Here is a 12005-nt window from a genome sequence, read left to right on the forward strand (position 1 = left end):
CCCCATGCGTAACTGACTGACTGCCCCATGCTTAACTGACTGATTGCCGCATGCTTAACTGACTGACTGCCCCATGTGTAACTGACTGTGCTTGATGCCTTTCCTGTCTTTTATCTGAATGTCAGATGTTGAACCTGCCATCCCCCCGAAATAGATTTGACAGATTGTTTTAATAATGAGCTAAAAGTGTTTTATGTTTATTGATGCTACTAAAGTTTGTTTACATCAGGGAAGTTTCATTTGAGCAGTACATAAAATGCTTCTATATAATGTCTTCGATTATCTCCTCCTAACATTTATGTGGAGAATATTATGGCAAATTTGCTGCAGTTTTAAGTATCTTTCCCAGAAAGTCTATTATCAATGAATTTGTTGTAAGTTTTTTTTTTTTTTTTTTTTTTTTTTTAAGTCATTTTAAGTATGGATGCCAGGGACAAGTCCAGTGTTCTCCGGGTGCTAATCAAGGTTGGATTACCACCTTCCCGGTCTCCCTCCACCACATTGTTACTGAAGGGACTGCAGTGGTACGACTGATGTGCCCCATAAACTACACATTGTATGGTCACACAGTAGCCTGAGTCAGCCATGTAAAAATATGTAAATTGTATTCCAAGTGGTACTAAAACATAACAATAGGACAATTAGGAATATGTTCAACTAAAGTGTAACAACATATTGGCATGTCAGGCATTTAGAGGGTCCGATCTCCCAAGTCACAAAAACCTATTCTTCCCACATAGCCCTCAGCGTATCTAACCATGCAGATAGTTTCAGTTTGATTTTCAGAGCTAAAGACATACAGTACAACAGGCTCTCTTCAGCGGGGATTCCTGCCAACAAGACAACTGGGTTAAATGGAACTTTGTTTGTGGTGCTCAAAATATTGACATTTAGAAAAATCTCTTTTCAAAACAGTGTCCTGTTTACTCTAGATAATCCTATTTTTTTAACCTTTATGCAAAAATACATTTCCAATACAAAACAGTTGACCAAGAGTCAGGTCAAGTACCGGAAAGAGTTGTTTGGGTGTACATTTTCGATCTATTGCGCAACACAAATTGAATTCAGTTTCCCTCAATTTTATTTGCAGCAGATATCTCAAAACCTGGACACAGCTAAATGAATCTGCATGGTAAAATACCCAGGGGTAAATTGGGAAATTGTTGTTTATTTGGGTGAACTGACCGTTAAAGTTAGGTAAACACTTTTGTGTCTCTCCCCCAAAAAAACAACTCGTCAGCAGGTTTAAAATTAACTATGTTATTTACAAGTGAGCAGAATGACAGGGATCAAAAGAGAGACTATTAACACAATAAATGAACCTGGTGCAACTTAAAGGGATACTTCACCAATTAGCATTAAGCTTTGTATCAGTAGATAGATTTTTGAGTGACTCTGCTTCCCTCCCTCATGTCCCCCTGAGACTAGATATCTCTGTATTGTGGGTCTGGAAAAAAGCCTCTGATGCCGAAAAAAGGAGCAGAGAAAGCCATGCAGGTTGCATTTTGAAAGTGAAATGCAATAATGCTGAGGAAACAAGAATCCAAATGAAAACAAATGTGCCTATTCAAACTGGCATACAAGCACCGCTAATATAAGTGCACACACACAGATGTATAATATATACAGTATATATATAGACACAAAAAGCAATGTGAACCTATTCTGTACCTTGCGTCTCTTTTTCACTCACCTGTACATTCCAGCTGCTTTGTCTGAATTGATTCCACCTCATACTGTGTATCTCTGACAGCCCCACAGCGACAAGACGGCAAGCAGCAACACTGTATTTTTTGCATATCACGCTGGTTTCTGTAGTTTATTTAGCTTTCTTTTTGTACTTAAGTGGCGCCGTCTCTGAACATGAGTTTTACCATGAGCAGAAACACAGTGGGCTTTGGGGAGAAGGAGAATTTAGAATGATAGCCCTTCAAAAGGAAATTGTCTCTGAACGAGTTTGCTGAACAGTGAGGCCTTGCTGGGACAAGTGATGACATTGCAAAGTGAGGGAAGAAATGAGATGAGGGGAGGAGGGGCACAGGAAGCCTCACGCAACAGAAGACCAATATATGATTTTGAACGTGTCGCCTCGGAGTGTTTACCTTTTTATCAGTATGTCTAAGTTTAAGATACAGACAGTCACTGATAAAGCTGGAATATTAAAGACATGTCTTTGCTGCTCTTGTTCCAGCAACATTGACGGGAAAAACCTCAAATTAATCAGCCTGAGCCTGACCATGAATACACTAACAATCTTAATAGTTCTTGTCACATGTTGCGTTCCATTATTTCTTATCAGTTTTACCCTTACAAGTGGTTCGGTACAGCGGCGCCATCCACACCTTTAGAATGTAATGTAAACCCTTGGTTTTTGTTTTCGCTGCTCAAGACTTTTGTTTTTGTCGATGCAACGTCGGGATCATGGTTAATAAAACAGTGTGTACTGTAATTGAGCCATGCTGTGAATTTGCCTTCATCAACACCCCACCCCCTCAGGCAGTCACAAACACACACAGAAATGAAACACCTGCTGGAAGCATGTTGTGCACCAAATCTTTTTTCTGTCCCCTAATTTCACTGATCGCATCGCTCCTACTCACCTACACGTTAATCACCTAACATAAAGGAGCTGAAATATCTCTGGGCATTGTGCGGCTAGACTCAGAATGCAATGTGGATAATCAGCTAACCAAACAATTGTGTGACTGTACAGTAATCTGTGTTTGTGTGTGCTCCATCAGGTGCAGGTGATGTCCTGGAGTGTGGGTCTAGGCGGCAGAATGACATTTGCCAATTTCCTCCTTCCCTTTCTCATTTTCCACTCTTTCTGTGAAGGTGAGTCCTCTTTGACTTTTGTGTTAATTCATAATGATGCTGCATCATTTATACAATGACCATACACTCCTGGTACCGTGCATTGCTATCAATGCACCAGGGTAGCTTCTCTGTGGCAAAAACCAGAGAACAATTGTTTTACCCAACAGCAGTTTTATGAATACGTGCAACGGTGTGAATTTGAAGATGAATAATTGAAGGAGTGTGTTCAGTCAGCCAAACTTTCCTGATCAAGGGTTTAAAAATATCACTGTGGCATCAACATTTAATAACTATAAATCTACCTTTTTGTTGGTCAAATAGAGGATTATATTATAAGTATGGTTTTTATTATGTCTTTATCAGTGACTTGGTAAAATATAAATATTTCAGGCTACAGTAAGAGAAGTTTTTTTTTTCTTTCTTTATTTTACAAAATCTCTTGTTACTTCTTCCTCTGTTCCCGATTATTAACTGCCTGAAAGGATTTTTTCACACATGATATTCCCCTACCTTTTCTTGACTTGTACACTTTTTCCTTTCAGCCATGTACATAGTCTATTTATTTTTTCACATTTTATCATTGCATTTCTCACTCTTCACACACACACACACACACACACACACACACACCTTGTGTGTCTTGCACAATGACTCATGTTATTGTTCAGCCTAAGAACTACGTCCTTGCTGAGCGTGTCTTTGTGAGGGCAGCAGAGAGACACCAATATACAGAGAGCTCCTATGTTGGGAGAGACCTGGTAATTGTGTGACAGTGACAGGCAGGAGACATCTCCAATCACACACAGCGCTGAAGCAGCGGAGAAAGTTATTAAGTGAATGCCACAACCTCTTTCCATCAAGCACAAGTTAATCAAGTCTTTTTTTTATACCTCTGGAGTCCTCACCTCCCACCTTGTCTTTGCTTTTGATGTTTTCCGCCTTCTTCCTGTCCCTTGCTTTCACTATCTAACCAATTGGCATACTGACTCTGTACTCCTCCTTGAGCTTTACCTCCCTGATCCAACAAATTGGATTGATGATCATGGCTGTGATTACGTAGAGGCTGTGATCTCTCTGCATTCTTCCATCCAAGCCTGAGTAAATACCCGGCAGGTATGGACGGGAGCTTGTTAACCCTCCTCGCCACCCTCTATCCAGTGAAGCATGCTCGCGTGTTCTTGGCATCCACTTCCATACAGGCGAGCACATGACTGCATGAAAATCTCTCATTTTCAAAGCACTGATTCACTCTATCAAGCGCTCTCACTTCAAAACAGACTGGCCTCCCCTTCTCTAGCTTCAGTGTCTCTGTGGTCTGCCACACAGCTCTGCTGATCTAAGGCCATCAGCTTTGTTCCCTGATCTTCCCAACAAAACAGCTTGTGTCACAAGGCCCAAACACAGCATACTATTAACCCTTAAACAGGCCCTAAAAGTGTGCTCTTGTAATGGAAGACTGTTTCCTCCAATACAGAGAAATCAATGTGAGGCAAATGTAATTTTTGCCTGAATGTACTATGTACTAGTGCTGACTCAGAATTTTTGTTAGTTGCACCAGATTTGGCAGAATACACATATTCAGCAATTCATTTCTTTTTTACCCCTTTAGACTGTCACACAGTGCTTTACTGAACTACCAGACTTTTGAACGGGATTTTGCAGAAACGTTCAGGTTGACCGCGATGTTCACGTAACATAGTAACCAAGCCAATTCAGCCCTTTGAGCTAATACGTGCTAACTACGCTAACGACGGATCGGAAATGCGCAACAACATTTTTTGCCACGATAGAAATTAAACAAAATCCAGAGACTACATCTTAAGTTTGTGTGAGCTGTAAATTCACCACTTTGAAGCAGAAGGCAGAAGAAAAGAAGATAAGTTCTCGGAGCGTGGCCAGGCATAGCCTCTCTTCCTCCGAGCAGCTGCCTCCCTCTCACTGTCCTTAGGTGTGGGTCCACAGCTGCCTGTATCTGTTGCACACATCTTTACGATGAGGACGGGAGGACATTACGTAATGGAATGATTTTACCACATGGAGCATCGTGAGAGCAAGGAGCTCTGATCTAGGATGCTTAATGTCCCCAGAAGTACACAGAAACTGACCTGCTCAACTTGAAAAATCTGTCAGCTGAGTGGTCTCCCCTGATTGTTTGAACCTTTGACTTTCATGGGACAGCCCTACTATGTATTGTACATAGTTGTTATTATTTGAAAATGCTACACAAACATATCCAAGTAATGAGTGCTCAAGCTTTTTGATTTTGAAGTTGATTTTATCCCTTTGATCACAGCACTCAGATACAGTACATTTTATTGACCGTGTTGTTGAATTGTTTTCATGGAACCTAGAGGCAACAATGATCATGTAAGCGTTTTATTCAAGTTTAAGCATGAAAATAATGACCAAAACTGACTGTATTATAATGCTGTGTGTAATTGATGTTCTCTGTTTTCACTGTTTTATATTGGCTGCTAAGTGCTTTTAAAAATGTGGTTAACCTGTAAAACCTTTTTATTTTATAATTTTTTTTTTGTTTTTGTTTTTGAGAAATAAGAGTCTGTGAGAGATGGTTAGTGTTCCGTAGCTGAGTTTGACCAGAATATAACTGCACAGGGGCTTGTTGTTCACAGCCAAGTTTATGTCCCTCTGCCGAGTGACTGATGTGCTGCAGAGGCATATCTGACATACAGTAGACAGTCGATACTCATACAGCAGCAAACAGATGAAAACAGCCAAACATCTAAAATGGGTAGAAGACATAATAAAGAATTGGAAGAAGATAAACAATCACAGAATAGAACAGTAAAAGAAACCTGCTGACTTGCCATAAAAGGCTGCTGTACAAAAACCATAATCCTAGGCGATCCAAGGATTGGTGGAGAACTTTTTCAAAAATCCCCATCACCACCACCTGATGTGAGTAGATGTATATTGGTCAGGCAGCTCGGCTTGATCCTATTATCTTACTACTCGTGTTAATGGTTCTTCCCATGTGTCCATTTTACATTTAGGCTTCCAAACTAACAGATTAAAAAGAACGTAAGGTTGGATTTTTATAAAGGATTTGCAGAATAGAACAGTCGGCTGCTTCATGTATTCAGCCAGTTTGCTAAGACAAAGTTAAAGCCAATGACCCATTTACATTACAATACCTGTAATATATTCAGAGTTGCACAGGCTTGGACAGCTGACAGTAGTGGATTTAAAGAGTTGCCTGTTTTACCGAAAGGCCAAAACCAATAGTACCAAGCAGGGAAATGTACTAAGGGACGTTAGCTACTCTGTGCAAGACTCATCTAGCCTACATCTCCTGATCAGATCTACAGCTCTCGTTCACTTTGATTTACTAAAGGGGCCGGGTGTGTATCTGTGATAAAAATATTTAGGAGGAAGCACTGCTGTGCATTCTGAGATGAGATTGGAGGGCTGAAAGTAAGCTGGGGGATGCATTATCTGTGGTTACTCGAATGCTGACATTTTATCCTTCGAAAACTTCAGAACTCTTTTTTCTTTCTTTTGATTATCAGTTCCCCAGATGACTTTATGTACATACACACAATGAATACATTTGCTCGAGCCCACTTGTGGAGGGGAGGGTCTCTTTTTGGGAAGCAGCGCGAAAACAATCAGTATGAATTAAACAGTGAAACAAGAGTTTGTTCACTGGCATCAGCATCAGAGCATTTGCACCTATTCTTGTTAAAGATCACTTGACAAATGTTGAGTATTCGGCTGTACTGTGTGATTTCAAATAAACTGCTGTTGCTGCTTCTGGCAGAAAAGCAAGAACAACATTTATAAAAAAACAACTTTCAGTCTAGTAGTAGTTTTAGAAGGCTTATAGGCTTTTGGCTATAGACTAGACTGCAGTTGTTCCTGATCTGTGGAAGAATTCGGACATTATTCCAGTACCTAAAATGGAGATTATATATAAATGGAAATCTAACAGTTTATCACTTTAGCAACATCATGAAAAGCCTAATCTCAAAACAAAGTTTTTAGACATAATTTGATTTACCATTATGCCTTCTGTCTTTCTCACAGGCTCCAACCAGCCACCACGCTTCCTGAACTACTTCTTCTCGACCTACCTTCTCATCTATGAAGATATGCCCGTCGGTGAGTCTCTGTGGAGTGTCAGCATGTTGTGTTTGATACATTGTCTAAAGAAAGTACAGTACAGCTGTGTTTTGCTGGATTGCTGTCTCAACTCTCCTGCACAGAAAGGGTCTGTCCTTGTGTTCCTTGAATATAAACTGAGAAAGTAAGATCAGGACGGGTGTTTGTGTTTCTACTTGTGTAGTGTGTTTGTCTGTGGGATGAGAAGGGAACTTCAGAGCCTAGTTGTCTGAGTGATTCTCCACAATATACAGCTAGAACAAAAGAAACCTGGGATGCTTTGGGTATATTTCCCATGCTAGTGTTGATATCTCCATGTTTTTTGTATAAGCTTGCTTATACAGTGGATATAAAAAGTCTACACAACCCTGTTAAAATGCCAGGTTTTTGTGATGAAAAGAATTTGACAAAGATAAAACATCTCAGAACCTTTTCCACTTTTAATGTGACCTATAATGTGAACAATTCAATTGCAAAACAAACAGACATCTTTGAGGTTGAAAACTAAAAACTAAAAACATTACAAAAACCTGGTTGCATAAGTGTGCACACCCGCTTATAACTGGGGATGTGGCTGTGTTGAGAAATAACCAATCACATTCAAACTCATGTTAAATGGAAGTCATTACAGATTGATTAATCACAAATAAAGTTCAGCTGTTCCAGTAGGATTTTCCTGACATTTTCTTACTTGCATCTCAGAGCAAAAGCCATGGTCCACAGAGAGCTTCCAAACCATCAGAGGGATCTCATTGTCAAAAGGTAGCAGTCAGGGGAAAGGTACAAAAGATTTTCCAAAGCACTAAATATACCATGGAACACAGGGAAGACAGTCATCATCAAGTGGAGAAAATATGGCACAACAGAGATATTACCAAGAACTGGATGTCCCTCCAAAATTTATGAAGACTAGAAGAAAACTGCTCAGGGAGGCTTTAAAGAAGCCTACAGCAACATTAAAGGAGCTGCAGGAATTTCTGGCAAGTACTGGCTATGTGCTACATGTGACAACCATCTCCCCATCTCCTCTTCATATGAATGGGCTTTGGAGTGGGGTGGCAAGACAGAAGCCTTTTCTTACAAGGAAAAACATCCAAGCCCGACTGAAGTCTGCAAAAACAAACATCAAGTCTCCCAAAAGCATGTGGGAAAATGTGTTCTGGTCTGATGAAACCAACGTTGAATCTTTTGGCCATAATTCCAAAAGATATGTTTAACGCAAAAACAACACTTCACACCATACCCAAAGTGAAGCATGGTGGTGGCAGCATCATGCTTTGGGGATCTTTTTCTCCAGCTGGAACCGGGGCCTTAGTCAGGGTGGAGGAATTATGAACAGTTCCAAATAGCAGGCAGTTTTGGCACAAAACCTTCTGGCTTCCACTAGGAAGCTGAAGATGAAGAGAAAGTTCACCTTTCAGCATGACAACAACCCGAAGCACACATCCAAATCCACAAAAGCATGGCTTCACCAAAAGAAGATTAACGTTTTGGAATGGCCCAGCCAGAGCCCAGACCTGAATCCAGTTGAACATCTGTGGGGTGATCTTAAGAGGGCTGTGCACAGGAGATGTCCTCGCAGTATGACAGATTGGAGCACTTTTGCATAGAAGAGGGCAAATATTGCCTCGACAAGCTGTGCCATGCTAATAGACTCTTACCCAAAAAGACTGAGTGCTGTAATACAATTAAAAGGTGCTTCAACAAAGTATTAGTTTAAGGGTGTGCACACTTATGCAACCACGTTATTGTAAGTTTTTATTTTTTATTTTGCCCCTTAAAGTTTTCAGTTTGTTTTTCAATTCAATCGTTCATGTAATAGGTCACATTAAAGATGGAAAACGTTCTGGCATGATTTATCTTCGTCTCATTTTAACAGGGGTGTGTAGACTTTTTATATCTACTGCATGTTGTGTCCCGACGCTGTCGGGGACAGCCGTATGGGTTACGGTATAAACACCAGACACGGTTGAGTCCATTTTCTCCTGGATCTATTATTCCCTCCTTTATTTTTGTCATTTCTGTTGGTTGCAGTGATTGACAGGGCAATTTGAAGTCTGGCTTTTCATCATCTGTGAGGGTGTCACTGGCTAGGAATTAAAATCCTTTATATTGGATTGATTTTCTAGAAGTTTTATTTATTTTTTTATCACATGACCTTTACACTCTGCCAGTCTGTCAGCACTACTAGTCTGAGTCATAGTGTTCACTTTTGTGTCTACACCCTCAGAGTTGCTTGTCTCAGGCCCAGACAACCTATAACGTTTCCCTTTTTGTCACATTTTTCTTGGGGCCATGAAGTTTTAAATACACCACCACACCTCTATCATTAACACTGTCACTATCACCTTTAGCATCATCTCCGTCATCACCCTCATCCCCATCATCATCGTAGTTGTGTGTTTTGTACTGCATCCAAGGAAGATTACAGAGACCCACTGAGTCTACAGTAAATCATCATCATCATGACCCCAAACATCATTGCCCTCATAGTTGCCTGATTAGGCAACTTTGTCCAACAGTACTTAGCCGTTTCTGGCACAGGGCCATCTCTTCATTCAGTCAGCTTGTGTTCTACCCAGTGAAGGGCATGGATGTGTTGGTGGGTGGCGTTGCTAATTTCCCTAACCACTCTGTGCAGGTTGCCCTCTGGCCATGAATCATTGTGTCCTCTTCTCAGGCAGCTGGGCTTCGGTCCAGCAACACCTTCCCCTGGTCCAGAGAGCTGTCAGTCATGCCCATGGCTCGGCCTGTGATGGCTTCTTCAGTGGTGTGATTATGAGGGCGGGCTGACTGATCGGACAGTGACAATTTGTCAAGATTATTGTTTATTAGCTCAGCAGATGTCCTCGTCTAGGAGGCCCTGTCCTCTTCTAGGAGGCCCTCCAATTCATGAACACATGAACACACGGGCACACACAAGCCACAATGTTTGGGTTTGTGTGTGTGTGTGTTAGAGGAATAGAGGATGTGACGTTTTCTCACAAAAACTCAAGATTACTTATCATCCTGCACACTGGTGTGGACTGGCAGCAATTTCAATGCTGACATTGCTCTTACTCTTGATTTGAATAAAGGGTAGCTTGAGAATACATATTTTCTCATCTCAAGGTTCAGTGCAACGATTGTACAAGGAGTAAATAATTCTTAAGCTGTTTATCCAGAGCACAATAGCCATCCATTCAGAGCACAATGGAGGCGGTTTAATCATGTTCAGAACTTTATGCATTCCTCTGTACTTCATTAGGCCATAATTTTACCACAAATGAGATACCTGCCAAACTGCATGACTAGGGCACAGAGATCAAGTTTCCATAGCCACTCTAATTGGTCACACTCAGTTACCATGGAGGTTGTTGGGCTTAGTCTTGTTGTGTGAAGTGATACCCAGAGGCAGTCTGTGTGACAACCAATTGAGTGACACATGCACAATAAGAGCATTTATACTGTATTATGGAGGTAAGCAATGCAGACCTCCTGAAGTTTAAACTAGTCTGCACACATGTGTGCATACCCCCAACACTACATGGCCTTGTCTAGGCAGCAGATCAGTGACTTAAGCTCAAGGCCTCCGAGCCAGTTGCCTCAGGTCTGTGGGGCAGACCGGCGCCCATGACTATTTATCAGAGATGAGGGAACACATCCAAACACCATGGATATTTGATCTAAGACTACACTGCTCCTCTCCCCCTCTCACCATCAAGGGGTTTGGTTCAGGAACCGGCATAAAAATGCTACTGCAGACAGATGTGTGTTGCCGGACCATGCGTTACACAATGGGAGAAAGCCCTCACTCTGTGTGAACTCACAACTCTGACATATATGCTGTTCTTTACCACTGAGCCCGGAACAGTTTTCATTGTCTTTCTTGCAGGCAAACAACACCCTTAGTTTGTTACATGGACTTGAACCCTAAAGGAATATTTAGTCCCCACTCATAAGAATGATGCCTGTGATGCGTGATTAGGCTACATTAGTGGTCTGCTGTACACTGCAGTGGTAAAATACCTAAGATCATTTATTTTATTATTGACAAGAAGAATATGTCATGGTTTTTAGAACAAAATTCTCACCCTAATCGTGTTCATTCTCTGCATGTCTGTGTATGCATGCGTGTATGTCCATTTAGTACGAGGATGCATGCATATGTTATGTTTGACGCTTTTTTCGTCACATCCAGAGAGTGGGATCATTCACTCTTGGGGGGGGGGGGGGGGGGGGGGGGGGGGGGGGGGGGAGCTAAACGGAGGAGCTGATGTTTAAATGCAGTGGCAGATAACAGTGCGTTGTGTCAGGAAATAGGATGTGTAATTAGACTAAGAGAACACTTTGATTAAACGCTCTCATCTCCTAATCCACTTTGCCCTGATTCGGCAGATTAACCTCCCTACTGAGTAATTAACTTGTGGAAAGAACACAAGACATTCAAATAAAAACTTCCACACTCTACTGGGATCGTTTGTGTATGTCTTGTAGTTTGAGCCAATCTAGCATCAGGCCTCGCTGTCTGGTTACATGTATTTACATTAAGTTTAGCGAAGGCTAACGATAATCAGACGCAGTTAAAACAAAATATCCACCTTCTCTCTGAACTGCTTCCCTCTCCTTTTTCTCACTCGTTCGCCTCTGCTCCCTCTCATTCTTCTACACTACTGCCACAGTAAATACCTTGCACTTTTAATTAGCTCTGTGGCATTCCTTATTCAATAATAATTAAGGAGAAGGAAATAGCCCCAAGGAACGACTTATTAAAGCCTTCCCCTAAACGTGTTGATAATGTCTGTGGACTCTCTCCCCAGCCAATTCCTCCTGTCAGCTGCCTAGCACACTCTACATTAACTATGGCTTCTTCCGGACACACTCTTTCACGTGCGTGTGTGTGTACAAAGCAGTATTCATCACCATTGCTAGCTATTGTATGATTAATGATGTTAATGATATATTATTTAACACATTCAACACAATCAACACACAGTCATCCCATGTCTAAATACACTCACCGGCCACTTTATTAGGTACACCTGTCCCACTGCTCGTTAACACTTAATTTCTAAGCAGCCAATCAC

At 41.3% G+C, this 12005-nt stretch overlaps 1 protein-coding gene across 4 annotated transcripts in view; it reads left to right on the top strand.

Moving 5' to 3' along the window:
- Window positions 1-12005, top strand: part of cdh23 (cadherin-related 23) — a 180597-nt gene that overhangs the window by 11743 nt on the left and 156849 nt on the right. For all 4 annotated transcript variants that reach the window (XR_004660256.1, XM_034899154.1, XM_034899156.1 and 1 more), the window contains 2 exons: window positions 2742-2835; window positions 6865-6939. Coding sequence is in view for 3 of the 4 variants with exons in the window: in XM_034899154.1 (XP_034755045.1) it covers window positions 2751-2835; window positions 6865-6939 (160 nt within the window). In the remaining variant the exon portion in view is untranslated. The remainder of the gene's footprint in view (window positions 1-2741; window positions 2836-6864; window positions 6940-12005) is intronic.

The sequence above is a fragment of the Etheostoma cragini genome, chromosome 17 (genome assembly GCF_013103735.1).
Source record: "Etheostoma cragini isolate CJK2018 chromosome 17, CSU_Ecrag_1.0, whole genome shotgun sequence".
In the NCBI taxonomy this organism is placed as follows: domain Eukaryota; kingdom Metazoa; phylum Chordata; class Actinopteri; order Perciformes; family Percidae; genus Etheostoma; species Etheostoma cragini.